Genomic DNA, 22758 nt, shown 5'->3' on the forward strand with positions numbered 1-22758 from the left:
ACCTCTCCTGCAACAATCTGCACACCATCCCTGTTCAGATTGGGCACCTTCGAGGTTAGAGAACGAGCCTAAAGCACGCCATGACATTGACATGAACACCCTACAAAACACAATGATGATCTGCATGGTGGCTGCTACTGTGAGAAAACAAACTGTTTTTATCAGTCCTGTTTAAAAAAGAAAAGAAGAATATAACCATAAGTTGGTTTCAGCTGCAGGAGCCTTTTCCAGGACCCGGGTTGTTTTCTAGGGCTTTTCTTTACCCCCTCACCCACTGTTCCCAACTGCATGAACCGGGCTAAATCAGATTAGAAGCATAGAAATGTACCCCAGTGCTAAACGTTCTTGCTGGTTTATATTCTCAATGATTTGTTATGATTATAGATATTTATGTGTGTTTTTGTTTGTTGTATGTACTGATTCCTTAATGCTTAGGTCTCTCTTGAAAAAGAAATTCTAAACTGAATGAGACATTTCTTTCCACATAACAAATGGATAGTTATATTTAGTTTCAGTGATCTCCCAGCTTAAACTCCTGGACGTTTCTTATTATCTGTTGATTTCAAATTATGAGACAGGAGTAATTACAGTTTTGTTTGCAGACTCCAGACGGTCGTGTAGTGTTTTACATTCAGGTTCATCAATAAAGTCAACCAACTTTAGAGGAAATATTGAGTAAACATACATTGAAGCAAGGAAGAGTAAACTCTTTAATCAAATGCATTGAACCAGTAATGTTTTACAGAGTTTAAGCTCTGACGTCTGAATTGCAGCAATCACAAATCTCTGTATCTTCCTGCATTGACATGTTAGAGTTTAAAGGTCTGCAGAAGCTGATTCCAGCTCATCATATTTAATTTATTTCAATCTGTAGGTGTTATAAATTTCTTCTGGCTTTGCAGTGATAGTAATCGTCGCTGTGCCACAATCAATATTTCTGGCTCTAGAACATTGATTTGTTATCAGCTTTCTCTCCTTTCTGCTCTTCTTCTTTAACAGCGAGCAAACAGAGAGCTCTGTGCTGGTAGAATTATCTGTTATTATTGGTTATAGTCTTCTGAAGTTAATTGTTTTACATCTCAGAAAGTATAACTACCCTGACAGAGTGCTTGTCTATTTTGTTATTGCCACAATTCACATAATTATTATTTCTTTTTACCCCAGTGGAAGCCTCTCAGTCTCTAACACCTTCAGGCCCCGTTTACATGATGTTGTTGTGCACACCACAGTGGTGCACTTTTTCTCTGAAAAAGATATTACTATGAATAGAGTTTTTTTATATTATGCTATTGTATCTGTAAACTCTATCATAGTAATATCCACCTGTATATTATATTCAATACATATCCAGCTGTAAATTTAGTTCACAATACTAGTTATCTATATATACATATCTGTACATATCTGTAAAACTCTATTATAGTAATACCCACCTGTATACTATATTCGGTACATATCCAGCTGTAAATTTAGTTCACAATACTAGTTATCTATATATTATACTCATAGGACAAATCGATCAGTAAAATTCTGTTTATAATAGTATCCATCTCTATATTTATTCAGTAAAAACCCATGTCCTGTACTTATGGAACCATTGTTTATCCTGCACTTGCTGCTATTGCACTTCTGGTTAGACCTAAACTGCATTTCGTTGCCTTGTACCTGTACCTGTGTAATGACAATAAAGTTTAATCTAATCTAATCTAATCTAATCTAATCTAATCGAATCTAATCTAAAAAAAATGACAGTTAGAAAACACCTTCCGGAGTGTAACGATGCAAAAAAAACTCCCGGTCTTCATGGTGATGCGTTCACGAAAAACAGAATCTGCGTGTTTGGTGATGCCCTGGCACTGCTGTTTTTTTTAAGCAAGGAGTGTTTGTAGTTTAAAAAAAAGATACCGCCTACTGGTGGCGTGGCAGGGAAATAACACCACTTTTAACTTTACTACTAGTGTGCATGGAGATCGTAATCAAAACGTTGTCGATAACAGAAACAGAAGAACAATCCCGTTTTCCATGGATCGCAGTCAGTCAGGTTTCCAGAGCAGCAACACTCCAGCAGGAGAAGGAGTGACCTCTCTGTCAGTGGATGTACAGGGCTGTAAAAAAGCATTCGCTTCCTTCTAGCCTCTGACCAGCGCATCTCTTCAGCGTAGAAAGTCTCTCAATTACCATTTATCTCCAAGGCTGATAATCTGACAACGCTCTGAGGTGAAACAGCAAAATAATCCTGTTTTATCCTTTCCATCCCATAGCCTGCAGACACTGTCTTTGGATGGAAACCACCTAAGCTCGCTGCCTGAAGAGCTTGGTGGTCTGTCTCAGCTCAACAGCCTGGGGCTCTCCTTCAACAACTTCTCCCACGTCCCCACGGTGCTGGAGAGGCTGTGTGCAGTGGACAAGCTTGCCATGGCCGGGAACCGACTGGAGAGCTTGGAGCTGTCCACGCTGGTCCGAATGATCCACCTGAGGAACATCGACCTCCGGTAGGTTCTTCTCCGCACGTCTCTGCTTCCCTCGCTTCTCTCTTAATCACCTCTGTTACCGTGGGACTTATTTTTGGGTCCGTTGGCTATAGGTTGTTCAAAGGGAATCTCTGGGTGATATATATATATATATATATATATATATATATATATATATATATATATATATATATATATATATATATATAATCTTTTTCTTAAATTTCTTTTCAAATTGTCGATAGAACGATGAACATCCTGTCACAAACTCCAGCCTGAAACGCAGCTGCCTCCAAGCCTCTTTTTTAAAAAACAAAAAAAACCTGACTAGTATTTATTTATAGATGCCAGATGTGCTGTGAACACAAATGCCTTATACTGCATTGCCCCATTTCACGCCTGCATTCACACCTGGGAGCTGCCAACAACAGTCGTGTTATTCATTTATTTTTATTTGCTGCTTCTCAGTATCCTACTGTTCTGCACATAAGCATAGGGATACTAAGTCCCTAACAGTGGCAGGCAATGAAGGAGGATGAGAGCTGCTCTCATTGAATATCCTGCAACTCTGGGGATTAAACCAGCAACCAGTACTCCGGCCGCAGCCAGATAATGACTTAACCTTGGGGCCTGAGCTGTGGTCTGGCCCCAGTGGGCTGCATTTATACGGACAGAGATGCAAAGTAATGGATTAGGGGGCTGGAAGCCCCCATTAAAGACAGGTTGTTGTTTATTAATGTGAGCTATGGGAGCTACAGAGAGCCTTGATGGGAGCAGAGCGCCTCACCTGCCAGTCATCGACTCCGTATTTCTCCTTTGTGTTTGTCTGTATTGAAATAGCCATAACATTATGACCAGTAACAGAATAGCAGGTGTCCATTTTACCACCAAAAGACATTTGGCCTGCTCAGCGTCAGGATCTCTGTGCTACTACAGGTAACAACTGGGGGCGTGTGATTTCTCAGCAGCAATATTTATGTGTTTGGACAGTATTCATTTAGTTTCCATGTGAATGGAAGTCATAATGTAGTCATAATGTTATGGCCCATTTGTGTGTTCTCACGTCTGTTATTCAGTTCTTTGTTGTGAACTGATGTTCTAATTTTGCTGCCCAGCCACGTTTCTGCAGACGTGGCCATGCTTCCTATCGTTTCCCCAACATTCAGTCTGTTCTTCTGTCCATTAAATTCAGGCTGAATGGGCTCCGGTGTGTTAAATGCGACACCGCAGATCCAGTGAGCCACGTGACCCAGCTGGACTTGCGGGACAACTGCCTGGACTCGCTCGACCTGAACTCCGTCTGCAACCTGGAGACTCTGCACTGCCAGCGGAACCAGCTGGGGACACTCACGCTCAGCGGTTTCACGCTGCGCACGCTTCACGCCGGCAGCAACCGTGAGTCAAAACGAGCCTCGGCCGGCCGCTATTATGGCCTCCCCGCGCGTTGGGGCCCTTTGATGATGCATTCAGCTCCATCCAGCCCACCAGAGACTGAAGCGATGCAGATGTGTCGCTGATGATAATTGGTGCCTTTATCCTTCTGCAGGCCTTTCCACAGTCAACGTCTATCCAGTCCCGAACCAGCTGACACACATGGACCTTTCACAGTGAGTTCTGCACAGGAATAAGAGCTCTTATGTTCCAAAAATAGTAACTTAATCTCATTTCTCTTTAATTAGGTTGGAATTGAACAGTGTGTGTGGGGAAAATAAAGTTTATGACAATTTTCTGTGAATATTTGGAATTTATAGTATCAGTCTAAAAAACTCTTAACTTTGACATAATATTCAGGCTTCTTAACAAATGCACCATTATCTTTAAGTGTTTTTTTAATATAACTTGTTAGGTTTTAAATACTTTCTCTACTTAAATAAACCTTAATTATGTCTTTGGGTTTACTAGAGTGCCTCCCTAGAAAATGTGACACTTCAGCCTGAGAACAAGACCAGGACAAAAGGCCTGAAAGTGATCAAGACTGATACTAATATAATGTTTAACCATTATTGGATTTTAGAAGGTTTAAAGGGTTTATCTTTAATAGTCCTTTGTAATTTCAAATGTTTTAAATTTAGTTTTCGTGAATCATATATCTCCTAGATTTTTCCTCGTAATCTTAAATATCAGGGTATTATTGAAGGTACAGTTATTCACATGTTCCTGTAACTGTTGCTCATTTTTTCCATTTCTCAATAAGTAATTATCAAGACTTCTACTTTTGGGTAAATAAGTGGAGCCTCTTGACACAAGTAGAAAATTATTTTCACACCGCATTAACATAAACATTAACATTAACATAAGGAACATAATGAATGGACATATGGGGAAAAACTCTCCTGTTGAGGCTACATTATTGTTGTTATTTTATTCAACCAGGTTAAGAATATTTTGAATATTTTGCATTTAAGTTAAAAAGTCAAAGCTTGTAAAAAGCCCCTTGCACCTAAACATCTCAAAACTAGTGCATAGGGCAAATATACAAATGGAGACCCCCAAATCCTCCTTATTCTTCAGTTTAATTATAAAATGTAGTTTTTGAAGGGAGTCTGCAAGCTTATATTTGCAGGAAAAAAATGAATTCTCTGCAGTAAATGTGCAGAGTAAATATATTCACAAAGAAAGGAAAGTATTGAAAAATAGATGTGAAATGTATTGGAGCCATTCTCGCAGCTGAAAGAAGAAAATGAGACATAAAATTTCATAATTGCATGTTTCATAAGTCATGTTCATAGGATATAAAGTCCTAATTTAGATTTACTCAGTATCTTACAGTTTTTACTTTAATGCAGAACCATGACTTTAAATCTCATAATTATCACTTTAAAAGACAAATTAGGACTTTGAAACTCATAATTATGATGTACTATGCTTCATTTATTTCCTTTTTAAATGGCAGAAATGGACCTCCAGTTCATTTATATTTCAGTATTAAATGAATATGAATAAGGCAAAAATGTCTATATGGTACCCTGCCTCCAACTTTGACTTTATTCAGTTTCACTGACCTGCAAGTTATTTTATTAAATCACTTTGCAAGACCCGTGTCAGGTCAGATGAGATTTGGTGTGTGTTATTATTGGGTTTTTTTTGTATTTTAAATGGTTATTGAATTGAACCAATCAGTTTTGCTAAATACCTTCCAGTTTCTGAAAGTTAAACCTGTCTCAAAAAGGGGAGGGAGCAATTCTACAGCTTTAACATTGAAATAAATTCCAGCAGTATGTGTATAGCTGTGGTCATAAGACAGTTAGAAATGGAATAAATAAAAAACACCAACATTTCTCAGTCTAAGTGTTTGTGTGTATGTTTTATGTGTGTTGAGACAGGAACCTGTTGGAATACCTTCCAGACTGGGTGTGTGACTGTCGAAAAATTGAGATGCTGGATGCTACCCACAACCTCCTGTCTGAACTTCCTTCCAGGTTAGGATCTCATAATTTGAAATCATTTCATCCTCTATATACATACATAAGGTGTTGCCTTGCATTTAGGCATTTTTAGACATTTTGTATATTGCACTTGGGTAGCAGGAAAATGCGACATGTCTTGCAAAAGTCTTCAGTTCCTAGTAGGATTTTATGTTAAAATAACAAATTTTATAAGAATTTCATGTGATAAAGCAACATAAAGTAAAGCATAATTGTGAAGTGGATGGAAAAAGATAGATGTTTGTTTAAGCAGGGTGTGCATTTGTATTTAGCCTATTTTAGTCTGATAGAATTAAAGTCTGCCTCCATGCAATTTAACTTCAGTATAAATGCAGATGTTCAGCGAAAGCCCAAGGTTTTTTTTTTTTATAAGGGAATTTCTATTAGAGAACAAACAGCACCATGAGGACCAACATGAGAGAGGTCAGGGACTCAGATTTGGAGAAGTTTGAAGCAGGGCAAGGCTATAAAACAATGTCCAAAGCTTTGATGATATGACCGTCGTGACAGTTCTGGTGAGAGACATCACGACTAATAACCCTGCGAGGTACAAGTCTGGCCTAAGCAGAAGAATTGCAAGTAAACAGCCAGTGTCAAATGATAGAATAAGCATTTCATTTTTAAGTTTGCCTGAATCCAAGTAGGAGATAAAGACTGCGGGTAGAAAACAAGACTGGGCTTCTCCAAAATGCCTCATGCACAGTGAAAGATTGGGGTGGCAGCATCATTCTGCGGGAATACTTCTCTACAGTACAATCCTTGAAGAAAACCTGTTAGAGACAGTAAATGACACAAGACTGTGCAGAGGTTCACCTTTCAGCTTCACAAAGGGCCCAAAATGAAGCTAGTGCAACGATGAAGCGGTTCAGATCAGCCTTGTGAAAGTCAAAACCAAAATCAAATGGAGAATCTGTTGCAGGACTTGCAGCGGTATGTTAGCAGACGCCGTCCTTCCTGCCTGATTACATTTGAGCAGTATTGCAAAGAAAAACAGACAAACAATCAGTCTGTAGACATGAAAAGCTCTAAGGTTTAAAGTATTGACTCAGGAGTGTTGGTAAGTAAGGCTCTGAACACTGTTCACGTCTAAATTGGTAAAAAGAGAATCACAGTAATGAACTGCTTTGTGTTGGTCTATCGCATTAAATCCGCCCAAAGCACATTCAAGTCGGTAGCTGTAATGTTACAAAATCTTCAAACAAAAACTTTGCAAGGCCCTGTATGTGCTGCAACATTCTTCATGGAGCTCTGCAATGGTTGACCTTTCTAGTTGAGAGAAGAAATAGAAACATGACCGCCATTGCCCGGTTGTAAATTAATGGGTAGTGTCTTCGTCTGCAGGTGAATATGTCTCTGTCCTGATTTCTCTCTGCGATGTCTTCAATAGGTTGCTGAACAGCTTGAGTTTGAGGAAGCTGCTGGCGGGGAACAATCATCTGCAGAGAGTGCCTGACCTCCTAGACCATATCCCTCTGGAAACCCTTGACCTGCAGCATAACAAGCTCACCGAACTTCCAGAGAGTCTCTTTTACAAGGCCTTAAAGTTAGTCCCTCAACCTTTTACGGGGGCTTCTTGCCCTTAAGTCTTTTTTATGATGGTATTCGTGATCCCTCATCCACAGGTTCTTCTTCTTCTTTGAAACATTCACTGGCAGCCTGACTTCCTGTTATCTTCCTGCGGACGGCTACTGTAACACTGCCCCATATAGATTGCACGGAGCAAATATGGTCAAGATCAATTCAGCATTCCCAAACATGACTAGAGCATATTTTGCTTCCATACTTCCTGTGTGGTAAACCACTTAGCACCCATTAGCTGCTGAAATCGCTCTGATGCACTTTACTGTGTGATGTGGAGACTTTATGGCAGCAACTTAAAAAAAATAGATCCCCTGACATGTTCTCTGAGGAGATGTCAAAACATGCCAAGAAATAGAGCTTGGTTCAAGACTGTAGAGCGTAAAAAAAATATCATCAGACGTTTGAAAGATTGTTTCTGTTTGTTTCACTTACTTTTATTCGTGTAGTAGAGAGCAACACATCTAGCTAGATGTTAAAAGACTTTTAGTCATGAGCTGTTCGTGAGCAAAGCCTGTTTTTTAAAAGCAAAACAAGGTCCACTTTTCACTGCATCAAGTTTTATTGCTGCTCAGTCAGTGTGTGACACACACCAGTGATCACGTAATAACGTCCGTTACGTAAGAACTACCGCGGTTCAAATTACCGCCACCCTTCACTATGCAGCTTAATGAATATATGCAAATCAGTCCTCTACTTACTGGGATGTTTACCTCCGTGATTAACTGTATCTTCTGCAGAACATTTAAGATAATGAGAAGGAAACTGTCAAACCTGAAAGCCATGCACACCTATGTCATCCTGTTTCGCTTTTCGAGATGAGTTAGTGTTTTTTTTTCTAACCAGTCTTTTATTTCTTGATCCTTTGAGCTGGATTTTATTCTCACTACAAGAAAACATTGACTCTTTTTTTTAGTTGCTAAATGGTTTTAATATACTAAAGTGTATTAAAATAATTTACTAAATGATCTAAGTCATAAGGTAGGCCCTAAATTATTAGTACCTTTTAGCAGATAATCATTTAAAAACATTTTTATTTAACCAAAACGTTTGTTTCTGAAAGGAAATGAGAAAAGCAGCATTCTAAAGGTAATAAAGCAATTCTAAAAGAGTCAAAAAATTTTTAAATGTGATGTGTTTTCATTTAAAATTAATTTAAAACTGACATATGAAATTATCAATACCCTCTTCAACTATCAATGCTGCTGAGCAGCTTTTTGTATGTTTCCACTGATCTTTTAATGATTTGTCTTTGGTAATTCTCTGATGAAGAATCGCCTCCTAACCATCACCCTAATCTTTAGCTCCCTCTGCATAGATTCTGTCTCAGATTCAAGTCTTGAAAGATGTTTATATATAAATATATATATATATATATTTTTAAATCAAATCTAATCTTCCTGAGGTATACTGAATTTTTAGATTAACTTTACAATATTATTGAGGTGATAGTGAGTTTAGTGAAATATCTTACACCACGGACCAACTAACCTGTATTTTATTAAGCATCTCAATAAGTTGAATAAAGCAGATTTACCTTCCTTTTTGCAGAACTGAACTGCCGACGATTGGTAAAAACTCTTTTTACAGACATTGCCCAGTGTGCATTACGACTATAAGATGTAAATATGTAAATAAATACAATTAAACTTTATTTAAAATAATTTTATGAAACAAAAGTTTCACCAAAGTGCAATACTGCAAGACACGAAGCTATGCAAATAATTTAATCAGAGCAATAAAAGCACACAAAAAGAATTGTTAATCCAAATAAGTAAGATATAGGATACAAAAACAGGAAAATCGTTTTGTAAATTCTAAAAAAAAAAGAATCAAAGCTCTCAGCTCTATTTAAGCCACAGAGGTCTTTGGACACATTTTATGTGTATAAGAAAAATTTCCATTTCTTTTGTAACACAACAGAAAAGCCGCGATCATTACTCCATATCTGATTGAACCTGGTAGACAACAGGTTATTGGGCCCCGGTGTTATTGATGATGTTATAAAGGTCTCGTCAAGAAGAACCCTAAAAATCAGCTAGAAAATCTTTAAGTCAGTTGTGTGAATAATCAGAAGCCAGTTGAGTGACGTTAACAGAAGAGTTGTAATTGTTATATGATGAAATGATAAATTTAGACTTAGATGTCTATAATGTGCAGTTAGCGTTGTTTATATAAAGCTATATTAAGGAAGGTCTCAATTTTTCCTTTGTGATTTAGGATCCAAAAAAACAAAACATGTACACTTCACTGTAAAAAGGGAACAAAAATTTAGTAAAATTTTCTTGAAATGAATGCATTTTTTCTTGATTTGAGCAGGTAAAAAAGATTATTTGCCAATCGAATAAGATTTTTACCCTTAAAGTAGGAACAATTCATCTCCATCATCATTCTTCAAGTGCAGGATATCGAATTATCTTATTTTAGGTGTAGAACTACTAATCCCATTGGCAAATAGTCTTATTTACCTGCTCAAATCAATGAAACATAGACTAATTTCTAGAAAATTGTACTTACTTTTAGTTCCCTTTTTTGCAGTGTTGATCAAACTGCAACAATACTTTATACGTCTGAGTTTGAGAAATTTCATTTCAAATTTGAACCCAATGCCACACTTTGAAGCCTCCTGTGCTAGAGGCTGCTTCTCAGCAGTTCATATTGTGATTTAAGCACGTTGAGCAGCAACACTGTCCCACTGTAAATATCCCAAGATAATGAGAAGCGAGTGAAGAAGGCAACTTAAATGAAAACCTCCAGGGTGGATGCTGATTCCCACTTTTTTCCCTCTTTATGAAATTTTATGATTGTCTCGTGAAGTCTGTTTTTATTTCTGTGTTTTGATGGAAACACGTTGATGTTGTGAATTCATTATAGCAATCTACATACATGCTGAAGTATTATATTACTGCTAATTTCTAACTAATAAAAAAGGGTAATTTGTTGTTTTGATATTTTAACATCCTGCCTAGCTGTGGCTAGCAGTGAAAATGTAACCTGGTGGAAATAGCTGGCCATCTTTTTCTACAGATTTTAATAGTTACGATTACAGCGCTCGTTATTGTTATGTAAGAATATCAGTATTTTAGCTTTAACTTGTCGTGTGGTAAATATAACGAACTGTTGTACTTATCATGTTTGTCACGTTGTTCGTGTTTGTCTTCCTAGCCTAAAATACCTAAATGTGTCAGCCAACGCCTTGGAAAGCATCCCCCCCAGCAGCCAATCAGAGGAGAGCCTCAGCACTCTCCAGGAGCTCTACCTGACCGGGAACAACCTGAACGAGAACTGTGGTGCTCTGTTGGTCGGACACCAGAACCTGCGGATCCTTCATGTCGCCTACAACCAGCTGCTCTCTTTCCCAGCCAGGTGGGCTAGCTATGACAATTGTTAATATAACTTTTTGTGATTAAAGCATGTGTTTTTTTTTATTTTTAATGTGTCCTGGTTGTGTTTTAATGTGTCGCGCTCCTGTTTCCAGTAAGCTGAGTAAACTGGAACTGCTGGAGGAGCTCAATTTAAGCGGGAACAAGCTGAAGACGATCCCCTCCACCGTGTCCAGTTGTAAGCGGCTGCACACGCTCATAGCACACTCGAATCAAATAACCGTCTTCCCAGAAATCCTCAACCTGCCTGAGATCAAGGTTAGACTTGTTTCCCCCTTGCAAACATCGAACGGTTGCCCTCAGCATGTTCCAGCTCATGTGTGTTTTGCATGTTTTTATTTTTTTTATTTTTTACATGCAGCTTGTAGATCTGAGCTGCAATGAGCTGAGTGAGATTCAGCTACCTGACTCCCTGCCTGCCACGCTGCAAGAGCTGGACCTGACGGGCAACAGCAGCCTCACGCTGGAGCACAAAACCCTCAACCTGTTCAGGTGAGTCGCAGCATCCGGAGCTGCTGACAAGAGGCTTTACAAGCCTGAAACTGGTAAATCACAATGCCAGAGTAAAAAAAGAGCCTAAGGAATCAGAAGAATGCGATTCTATCACTGTGGGAGAGGTCGCTGAGGTAGCTAAAAACCTCCCCTGGGATCGCCTTGAGATTGCCCAGAATTAACTGGAGGATGTCCTAAGTCACAGGTGTCAAACTCAAGGCCCGCGGGCCAAATCCGGCCCATCAAGGTAAATTATTCGGTCCTCGAGAGCCAAAAAAAAGGCATATATCCTTTTATAGTGTATAAAGTGGCTAAAACTGTGCCTCCTGTAAGTGTAACTCACCCTAATATCAACTTTTTTTGCAGATAAACTGTATAAACTGGGCCTAAGAGTGCTACTTTTATGTTACTGTGTATTTTTTATACTACTGTGTGAACTGGAATGAAATTATGAAATGAAAAGTATCGTTTCTACACATGCAAGCGGCCCTTTTAATGACTTCATGATGCCATTGCCCCATATAGAAATTAGTTTGACACCCCTGTCCTAAGTGGATATATGGATGGATGAAACAGCACAAAAAAATCGCGAGATTTCTCTGAACACCTTCTTTGTTAGAGTTTTTTTTATGCATTCAGTACACACCTTTTTCTGCAGTGTTTCCAACTATTTTCTCTTTTTTTCCCCCCCCTCCAGTCACATTACCACGCTGAAATTAGACCAGAAGTCCCCGCCGACACCCGGAGACTCCCTGGGCTCCTCGGCTCTCTGGAAGCACGGTTACTCTGAGATGAGAGGCCAAAGGAATAAGTGTGTTCTCGTTCTATGTCTCCAAGATTTGTTTCATTTACAGTGAACAGGCTGTTACTTTTTTAGAAAGCATTTATTCTGACAGAAATGGCATGAATTAAACCGCTGTAAAATTGAAGTACACGTACTTTCGTGAAGGGCACAAATGGAGATACAACCTAGTCAAATACTGTTGCCCCTCATCCAGTCATTATCCTTTATCCTTGTAAAGTAACAAAATGTCAGTCTGTTCCTAATTAGGTGCATTGGCTATAAGGTACAGCACTGTGCAAAAGGTTTAGAAATAGGAGTCACCTTTTTTTTAAACCTTTAAAGTGGTGTTGATCTATATTTGTCCACACTTGCTTAAAGGTGCCATGACATCACTGTATAAAACATTTTATGTAGTTGATATTTCTACGTATGTAAATTCTCCAAAGAATTTAATAAAAAAAAAAAAGTCACTTTGTTGTTTTGTCAGGACATCTGACAGATTGGAGAATATGAATTACATAGATAATAACCTATGTAAAAAATTAAACAGTTTTCTGATCTGACTGTTTTGAGCAAAGAGACAAAGCTGACTGCCCCTGAGCAGGTGCTTTGGTACACACGTCTGACGTTCACATGGCCTCATCAGTCCACAATAGATCATATTAAACCCCCAAAACCTCAGAAAAATTAAATCTGCTGTCATGGCCCCTTTAAGGTCTTCCATACTTTGTCTGTTATGAGTTTAAATAAAAAAGCCTTTTCCACTGGTCAGCCATGAAGAATGACGATGCAACGTTATACTAAGATAAAATTGGTAAAAACTAAACAGATCGCTAAGCTTTAAAATGAAAAAAAAAGGTAGAAATAGGGAACCTGAGAATAAAATGTGATACAATGTTGACTGCATTACAAAAATAAAACCATGAAAATTTGAATTAATATCTGTGTTCTTGCTTGAAGACATTTTCATCTGGTAATCTTCTGTACCTTCTACCAAAGAGTACGCAAGTCTACTTGACAATTAGCTTTTAACAGGCCTCACAATAATAATAAAAATAACAAACCTGTTAAGTTGTAGTTGGAGATGATCAATGGACACCAAAGTGAAAGTCCCTTTTAACATCATAGTTAGGCAAAAAATAATAAGAAAAAAAAAACACAACCTATCATTGATCACTTCCTCTTTTTCCTTTATACTATTTGATCTGTCAACAGGGCTGGAGTGGGACTCATTTTCAGCCCTGGAGTTTCATGTCTCAAACCAGCCCACTTAAAATAACCTATTATTATTGAGAAATATGCAGATTTATTTCATATTTCCTCAGCACCATATTCTTCATTATATTAATTCTAATATTCACCTAATGTGTAATCTTACCTGCCCAGAGGGGACTTTTGGGCTCATAGCTGGTACTTGGTGCTGTGTAATTCCTTCTGACTGTGAGGAGCTATAAGAGAAAAATTCCCTGTTATGTGGCGTTGTATCATACTAATATTTAAACTATATAAACTATGTGTCACAACATCACAATATTCAGTGACTTGACAATTAACTTGTATGATGGTTTGCAGAGAACAGTTCAACATCTTGCCGTACTCATTTCATCATCCTCAATTCACATTTGAAACGTTGAGCTCATTTTATTGAAAAAGCTGTCACGTTTTGCACATTTAGCAGCGGCTGTTTTCAGAGCTTTCCTCTTTTTAATTTTACCAGTCTCTGCACCGCCCTTGCTGTTTCCACTCTCCATCTTTCAAACGCCATCGACGAGTGCACTGATGTTACGCCAGGGTGCGTCCTAAAAAACAAAACAATAAAAGAACAAAAAGAGCTGCCAGTGGAGGTAGAGACAGTCGAGGGATAGCGGTAGCATTGTAGCGTACGTGATCTCCTCTAAAGTGTTGTGAGGACCGAGCAGACTCACTCTGTGCTTGAAATACAATGTTGTGCAACATCATCAACATGTTACCTGTGCCAGATTTTGCTGAGCAGCATTTCTCTCAGATTAAATGGATTCTGGAAATTCAGAGTTGACTTCAATCCACCACTATTAATTCAATTCAACTTTATTTATTTAGCGCCAATTCAAGGCACTTTCCAAAGTAAAATTCAATCAGATTATACAGATTGGTCAAAAAGTTTCCTATCTAATTAAACCTAGCAGATTCCATCAAGTCTTGACAAGCAGCATTCACTCCTCCTGAGAGAGCATAGTCCCCAGTGGAGAGTCGTCTGCATTGTCCATGGCTATGCAGCAATCCCTCATACTGAACATGCATGAAGCGACAGTGGAGAGGAAAACTCCCCTTTTAGTAGACTGCACTGAGCTATATTATACACTGGAGTGCTGATTTTGCCGAAAAACTGAAGTCACTGGCCGCCATCTTGCTCCTCCCTACTCTCACAGAATCCCATAGCATTTGGTTGCAACAACAAGCAGTTTTCTGGCTGTGTGAAAACGTTTCACAGGTAATTCTACAGTCAGTGGATGTACTAACACTATCAACTACTAGGAAATTAGGTGCTGAAATATTTTACATGTTATTCATATTAAATAGATATATATGTATATATAAGTATGTGTATATGTGTATATGTATGTATACACATATGTAAATATATGTTTTTGTATATTGTTATTTATATATTTATAAATGTTATATATATATATATATATATATATATATATATATATATATATTTAAATGAATAAAATGCAAAATATTTCAGCACATGACTTTCTCAGTACTTGATATTTTTAGAACATAACATAAAAGTATATGGCATTTGATATTTTAAAAGTCTTAAGCCCCCCCCTGAACATGAGAAAATCCTCGTTATTCGATGCTGTAGCGCACATATTCCTTAGTTACTGGGGGAAAATAGGGAGTACCAATATGGCGGCTGGTGGCTTCAAAGCGACTCGTTCTACCAGCCGGCGATTAGCACTCCAGTGTATTATATAGCTCAGTGGTAGACTGATCCTGTGGCACTACATTTGAGTTGAAAGTGAGGCGCGAAGAACATGTGTAGATCAGAGTAAAAGAAGGCCAGCATTGGCAAAATACTCAGACAAGCCCAGTTTCAGGGCATTTGACTACACAGTTAAATAGTATAACAGGCCATACTGGTCAATATATATTTCAAATTATGCTGTTCGGTGAGTTTCTTTTGAATTTAACGTGATTTTAACCAGTATGTGTATCATTTTCTATGCGCCCTGCAGGTCTAAGTGCTTCATGCCCACAACAGGGACCCACACAGGGCTTCTCTCATCAGTTCTTACAGCTAACCTGCTGCATCCAATGCTGCCGGATGTATGAAATTCACAGGAGACACAGAGCCATCTGGTTATTAACACGGATCTGTTTGCGTGCAACAGGTTGTGTGTTTCTGTGCTCGCTGTGGACCGTTTTGGAGACGGCGGCGAAGGCTGCTACGGCATCTTCGACGGCGACCGCAACGAAGAGGTACCACGTCTCTTGCAGTGCACCATGGGAGACGTGCTTTGCGAAGAGCTACAGCACTCCAGGACCGACGCAGTCTACATGTGTAACACCTTCCTCACCTCACACAGGTAGGACCACCAGTCCGTTTGTGGTGTTTGTTGTTTAGCAGAGCAGCTTACTTATAGTTTCATTCCGGCTGAACAGGAAACTTGGCATGGCTGGACAGAAACTCGGTGCTTCTGCCCTGTTGTGTTACATCCACCGTGAGGTGTCCGAGTCCGGGGGCTGCTTTAGCCTCACGGTGGCTAACGTGGGCACGTGCCAGGCGATTCTGTGCCGTGACGGACAGGCTGTACAGCTCTCAAAGGTCTTCAGCTTGGAGAACTCCACTGAGGAGATGGAGAGGGTTAAAGTCCATAAAGCCATTATAACAGAGGTAATGCTCACGCTAAATGTAGTAGCTGCATATTCTACATGTGAAGATGCGAGGCAATGTTTCTGTGTTACTATTTCCCGCTCTAGGATAACAAAGTGAGCGGAGTGACGTGCTGCTCCCGCTTGTTGGGCTGCTCCTATCTGTCTCCCTGGGTGCTTCCAAAGCCCTGGGTGCACACCGAGCCGCTCTGTGCCAAGGATGAGTTCCTGATCCTGGGGAACCGGGCCCTTTTTGAGCGAGTGTCCTACCAGGAGGCTGTGCGCACTGTGCAGGCCGTGCGGGATCCGCGGGCCGCCGCCAAGAAACTGTGCTCCCTGGCCCAGAGCTACGGCTGCAAGGACAACATAGGAGCCGTGGTGGTGTCACTGCACGTCGGCGAGGACAGCTGCACTTGTGAGCCGCCGGCGTCGAACGACGAACTGCGGGGTCCGCCCCCGGCCCCCGTGCCGGTGTCCGCGCCCCCGTGCCCCAGCGATCCGGGAAACATCTCGTTCAGCAGCGGCATCGGCACCGAGTTCAGCAGCGAGACGTCAGCTTCAGAGGTAGGCAGCGAGGCGGGGTCCACCGCCTCGGACGAGCCCCCGTCCTCCGGCTCTGCGTCTCGCCCCGAGCGGCGCTGCAGCCTCCACCCTGCTCCCACGCCCTGCGGGATCATGGTGCCGGGTCCAGCTGCAGCTGTAACCCACCCTGGTGTTTTCCAGCGCCAGCCCTCCAGTGCTACATTCTCAAGCAACCAGTCCGACAACGGCTTGGACAGTGACGACGAAGCTCCACCCGAGGGGGTTATCTCCAACGGGAGCAAGTTAGAGGTTGAGGTAGACATCCACTGCTGCGCTTTCCAGCTCCGGTCCGGGGCCCTGGAGAGCCCGAAGGAGCTGAATCTTGAAAACCGTCACGGTAGAATGCGCAGACAGAACAGCGTGGTGGTTTCCGCCACAAACGGCTGTCTGCTGGCTGTGTGCGGGAGGGAGAACGGAGACCTCAAGAAGTCCCCTTCCACGTCCAGCCTGTTTGGTAAGAAGTTGTCCAATGGCTCTGTGGTGGCCCTGGAGGAGAGTCATAATATTATTGAGGTGGCCCTGGAGGCTCCTAAGAAGAAATCGGGATACTTCACCGCCCCAGCTCAGCAGGACCCAGAGGACCAGCTGATTGTGCCTCCTGGTCTTGAGCAGGAGATCAGGGAGCAGCTGAAAGGCCAGAGCCTTCTTGTCTCAGGCATCTCAACGCCACCAACACCCACTTGTGTAAAAGATCCACTGTGGGATCAACCGCACCCTCATGCGTTTGCCTCCAGCTTAGTTCCAGGCCCGGGCCTCGCTACCATCATGCAGCAGGAAGTCTATGATACAGCCCTCTAGGACGCTTGGACAGCCAATTGGAGGCATTTTGGATTGTGCCATTCTAGAGGCGTGGAGCTATCTCTTTACAGCTGGTTGGGTTGGAAGAAGTTGCCATTTAAATTTTTTTTTTCTTTTTGAAAAGACAAGAAACGCCTTTAGACCTTTGTCATTGACTGATACTGTGCCATTAAAGAGAGATAAACAGAACATGCTCTGAGTATCCACCACAATAGGGCTGAACAGGATTTCCACGTGTCCAGTATATCAACAGCATTTCCCTTTACTCGGAAAGTTAAGCAGTCTGATGCATTGTGGTCAAACCTACCCTTGAGGAACCCAAAGGTGTCTCAGGTTCTGCAGAGATGGATTAGTGCTGATGCTTGAAAAAGTGCCTACTACGGACGACACATCAGAAAGCTCAACGCATCCAGTTTAGGTGTTGGGATGAGAGCTTTTTTTAGTTACAATCAGACAGGGCACAGTTTTGTTTTTGTTTTTCAAACACTGGACATCCATGGACGTTTTTTTATGGCTGTTAATGTTTGGCCCGTTGTTTTCTTTATCAGACCCAGAAAAATATATTGAAAACTTGACTTTTTATGCCATAATCCCATATAAATATAGCCTAAATTAAGATGTGAAAGTCAAGCTTTGTTTAACCACAAAGACCTTTCAACTAAACATCAGTGGACGCCTTTACGTGTACGTCTTTTCAGAGTTCACTTTTCAGCCACGATTTCATGTTATTTAAACACAAAGCAATGTCAAAAGGGGTTAAACTCTTTACCCAAAGGTACATTTAAGGAGGAGTATCCTATTATACAGAAATGGTTCTTTCATTGTGGTACTTTGCTTAGATTTTAATGGAAGATATGTGCTGACCCAAAGGGCCCAAATTTTCCCTTTAAATTTGGGAGTCTCGTTTTTTCAAAACTGAAAAACTGGAACTGAAGAACATCTAAAGGCAACAAAAATTGCCGTTATGTTGCTAAAATTGTTGATTTGGGGGTTAGTTTCTTAGAATATTTCACACTGAATAAATCATTGCAGAAAACATCCTCTATAACTACTAAGGGATAAACACTGAATGCACTACCTAGCACCTCTGAGCCGTTTGACATTGAAACTGTTTAGCTTTACTGAGCTGAAGTGCTAGTGACAACAGAATAACCAATCATCAAAATAATAATCTACATAAAACCTACATTGCAGAGAAAAAAAACACAAATATTTTAACTTTAGGCAGTTTGAACATAAACTGATTCATTAACTTACGCAAATCAGCCAGATAATAGTTGCAAAGATATTAAAAAAAAGTTTTATCTATCCTCTTATTTGAAATCTCTTTTCATATTAAAACAAGTTACAATTATTCTTAGGAATTAATATTTGAAGCAGCTGATATTAGTTATATTATATAGAGATATTATGAACAAACTTACACAAGGTACACTGCATTGCCAAAAGTATTCGCTCCCCTGTCTTGACTTTCATATGAACTTCACTGGCCTCCCACTCTTAAGCCATAGGGTTCATTACCAGATTGACCCATGGCTTTAAAGCCATAACAGCTTCAACTCTTCTGGGTGGGCTGTCCACAAGACTGTGGAGCATATTTATGGTGATTTTTGACCATTTTTCCAGAAGCGCATTTGTGAGGTCACACACTGATGTTGGACGAGAAGGCCTGGCTCTCAGTCTCCGCTCTAATTCACCCTAAAGGTGTTCTGTCGGGTTGAGGTCAGGACTCTGTGCAGGCAAGTCAAGGTCACACACACCAAACTCTCATCCATGTCTGCACGGAGCTGGCTGTTTACACTGGTGCACAGTCGCATTGGAAGAGGAAGGGACCATCTCCAAACCGTTCCCATAAATTTGCATTCAGCATTCCTTTAACTAAAACTCACACCAGAACCCTCCCTGCAACAAACTTTACACTTGGCACAACGCAGTCAGACAACTACCGTTCTCCTGACAACCGCCAAACCCAGGCTGGTCCATCAGATTGCCAAATGGAGAGGGGTGAATCGTGTCTCCACTGCTCTGGAGTCTGCTGGCGGTGTTGTGGATTTAGCTGAAAATATCCCTTCTTGTTGAAAAAGACGACTGGAGATTCGACTTCATATTTTTGTCACTTTTACTTCTGAACTGCGGCAAAAACAAGCATATACATAGAGCTACATTTTCTAGAATGTAGAAGAAAAACTGGCTTCTTCGCTAGTCAGAAATCTAAAACCAACAATCATGGCTGACAATTGGCACCCACGCCATCTAGTGGAGAAATACTTGTACGATCAAACCCAGTACAATCTTAAACTGAATTGTATTTATTCCATTCTATTTATTTAACATCTAAACAATATGAATTAACCATATTATATTCAACAGGCGGCGTGCTCTACACCAGTGGTTTTCCTCCCACCATCCTGCATGTTTTAGACGTGTCTCTGCTCCAGCACACTTGCAGCAAATGATTGCGTGACCGCCTCAGCACCATCAAGGGCTGCAGTGGCCTGTTAATCACAGATTTTTTTAAATATTTATTTAAGTAATCCTATCACAGAACCACGCTGGAACTCACTGAGCTCCTGGACGTGACCCATTACATCACCAATGTTTGTAGAAACAGCCTGCTTGACATTATACACCTGTGGCCATAGAAGTGATGAGAACACCTGATCTTCATTATTTGGATGGGTGAGCGAATGCATCTGGCAATATATCGTAGTGTACCGTTTGTTCTCACATGTAGATCACGCATTGATTCATTTCCTTCGTCGTTCTGCTTACTCTGTCGAATATTGGACCTAAGAGCTGCTTTACCCGTATGAAACAGTGGCCGGTCGGGGGGACATAGGATTTGTCGGGGCATGTTGAACATTTGGCTGGCGAGAAATCCCTCATAGCTGATGGAGAGACCTGTAACTCAGTCTCCTGACTTGACATGAACAATATGTAAATTAATCAGAACAAAAATCTTTGGGGAAAAAAGTCTTTAGAGCAATCTTCTAACAATTAAAAAAAAAAACGTCTCATCATTAGAGGCTTCTCTTGTTTTGATATCATTTTTTTTCCCATCTATGCACATTTCCATGTTTGCTATAGTTTTATCATTGGTCAGATCTCAGCAGTAAGCCCACAATAATTAAAATATGAAAGCAACAGCAGTATATGGTATTGAATACCGGAATATGTAATAAATCGTTTCTTATCCAAAGCTTTGGACGCCTGTATCATATTACATAGACTGCACACAGGTCCCTCAACAATTGTTTGGACCACTGGTAAAGAGGTGATAAAAGCCTTAAAATGAATTTGTTTCTTACAGTGAGCTTTGAGATCTTTTACCTCCCTCACCATCCTCCTCACTGTTTGAACAGATAAAAATGGCCCAGCCTTGTTTGTCACAGTTCATTTTGTTTAAAACTTGTTTAGGTTTTTGCGCTGAATGTAGACACTGCAGTTGTGGTTAGAGTACCCAAAAATTTTTATTCAAGTGAGATTTAGCCTTGCTTCAAAATGATATTACTCAAGCAGTAGTCAAAGATTACCAATCAAATAGTTCAGAGACATCCACGCTCATCTACCTTTAAAATAAATTAATGTAAAAAGTTCTGGTTATGTCTAACAGTTGCCAGGGTTCCCAGTAAGTGTGATTATGGCTGTTCTGTAAGAAACTATTATTTCTTACTGTATTTGCACCCCTGGCCCCCTCTAATTATTATATTTGTTCTACTTTGACCCTAACTTCAGTAGTTTTGGTATTCCACATCTGTTGCATAGTTGGACCTACAGCTTTTTGCCTTAAAGCGCCGTCGTTTGAAACAAGAAGTCCTTTGGGTCGTCCATCTGTGTTGTGTTTCTCTAACAGTCCTCTTTAAAGGCCAAGAGAACAGAGAGATCTGTCCTTAGTTAGCGAGAACAAGAGCAAAACTCTTTCTGACCAGGACATTTATTATTTCACAGGAACTTATTGGGAGTCCTTATAAAGGTCCTTCCCCCCGCAGCATTTTTGTGTAATACTTCTCAGACATTACGTAAATAAAAAAAAAAGGTTCCTCCCAGATCATATGTCAAGAACAAGGAACAAGAGCTCCCAAACCAGGGCTGCGGGAGTAAAATGATGTCATTTCGTTTCTGCAGCCCTTGGAGAGAAGAAATGTCTCTGTTCTTGCAGAGTATGTACAGGCCTTAAGTCTGTGGATGTTTTCCATGAGGAATTTGCAGTTTCATGTTTTTGCAGGTTTTTGCACCTTCAACAAAACTAACACTGGTATAAGCACTTTGTTCTTAAAAAAAAAAAAAAAACTCCCAATGAAATCTGCAGTCATGTATGTTTCAACTTAATGTTTAACCGTTTAACGACGTGTTCTGCAACTCTTTGGCCCTCCACAGTCACACACATCACCTCTTGTTAAAAGGGAAGATAGTTGAAATGGACATCAGTAAAAGTGGGATAGATTATGGCGGGACATTCTAAAACGCTTAACGTGAAAAAGCTTAACGTGGCTTAAGGTAGGAAAACAACGAGGAATCATCACCAAATTTCGCATGGCCATATCTTGTCATGAAGACTTAAGCCTGTCAAAAAAAAAAAAAAAACGAAATCCAACGATTATAGAAGATATCTCACATTAACGTTTTCTTCTTCATTGGCGCCTATGGTGAGAAAAAGGCTTAATGTGGTTTAATGTACCTAATCAACGATCAATGATCACCAAATTTCTCTTTCATATTGCTCCTAATAAGCACATAAAACTGTCAAAATGTCAAACCCAAAGTCCAATTATTATGGACGTTATCTAACATTAAGCGTTTCTGCTTTCATATAGCCAGCCTCTATGCCTATGAAATACTTAATGTCATATAACGTCCATAATAATTGGACTGTGGGTTAGATTTTTTTTATAGTTTTAAATGGTTATGATAAGCAATATATAAGAGAAATTTGGTGATCACTGAGCATTAAGTACATTAAACCACGTTAAGCCTTTTTCTCGCCATAGGCGCCAATGAAGAAGAAAACGTTAATGTGAGATATCTTCTATAATCGTTGGATTTCGGGGGTTTTTTTTTTGTTTTTTTTTTTTGACAGGCTTAAGTCTTCGTGACAAGATATGGCCATGCGAAATTTGGTGATGATTCCTCGTTGTTTTCCTACCTTAAGCCACGTTAAGCTTTTTCACGTTAAGCGTTTTAGAATGTCCCGATTATGGCCCTCTTGTCACAAGCCGACATTTATTTCCGGAGCTTTGTTTGATTCTCTTTGCTTGCAGTATCATCTTTTAATGTCTTTACCTTTTGTTATCATCTGCACTAATCAGACTGAAGGCGTTCCATTGCTTATACTCATAGCTAACACTTGATTAAAACATTGTGCTGATTTGTTAAGTCTCTAA

General features: G+C 40.1%; 1 protein-coding gene across 1 annotated transcript; it reads left to right on the forward strand.

Annotated features, from left to right (window-relative positions):
• Window positions 1–4017: 4017 nt before the first annotated feature.
• Window positions 4018–21667, forward strand: LOC118562972 (PH domain leucine-rich repeat-containing protein phosphatase 2-like). The gene is made up of 10 exons (XM_036136352.1): window positions 4018–4078; window positions 5791–5890; window positions 7284–7439; window positions 10640–10840; window positions 10953–11115; window positions 11219–11349; window positions 12047–12160; window positions 15517–15711; window positions 15788–16019; window positions 16106–21667. The coding sequence occupies exons 2-10, from the start codon at window positions 5847–5849 to the stop codon at window positions 17375–17377; spliced, it is 2508 nt and encodes an 835-aa protein (XP_035992245.1). The 5' UTR covers window positions 4018–4078; window positions 5791–5846; the 3' UTR covers window positions 17378–21667.
• Window positions 21668–22758: the final 1091 nt, after the last annotated feature.

The sequence above is a fragment of the Fundulus heteroclitus genome, chromosome 4, assembly GCF_011125445.2.
Source record: "Fundulus heteroclitus isolate FHET01 chromosome 4, MU-UCD_Fhet_4.1, whole genome shotgun sequence".
NCBI lineage: Eukaryota > Metazoa > Chordata > Actinopteri > Cyprinodontiformes > Fundulidae > Fundulus > Fundulus heteroclitus.

Excerpts from the sequence above, each read along its gene's own strand:
- LOC118562972 (XM_036136352.1), top strand. The coding sequence starts at position 5,847 with ATGCTGGATGCTACCCACAACCTCCTGTCTGAACTTCCTTCCAG. Across the intron at positions 5,891-7,283 it reads CTGTCTGAACTTCCTTCCAG|GTTGCTGAACAGCTTGAGTT; the intron begins GTTAGGATCTCA and ends TGTCTTCAATAG. Across the intron at positions 12,161-15,516 it reads ATGAGAGGCCAAAGGAATAA|GTTGTGTGTTTCTGTGCTCG; the intron begins GTGTGTTCTCGT and ends TGCGTGCAACAG.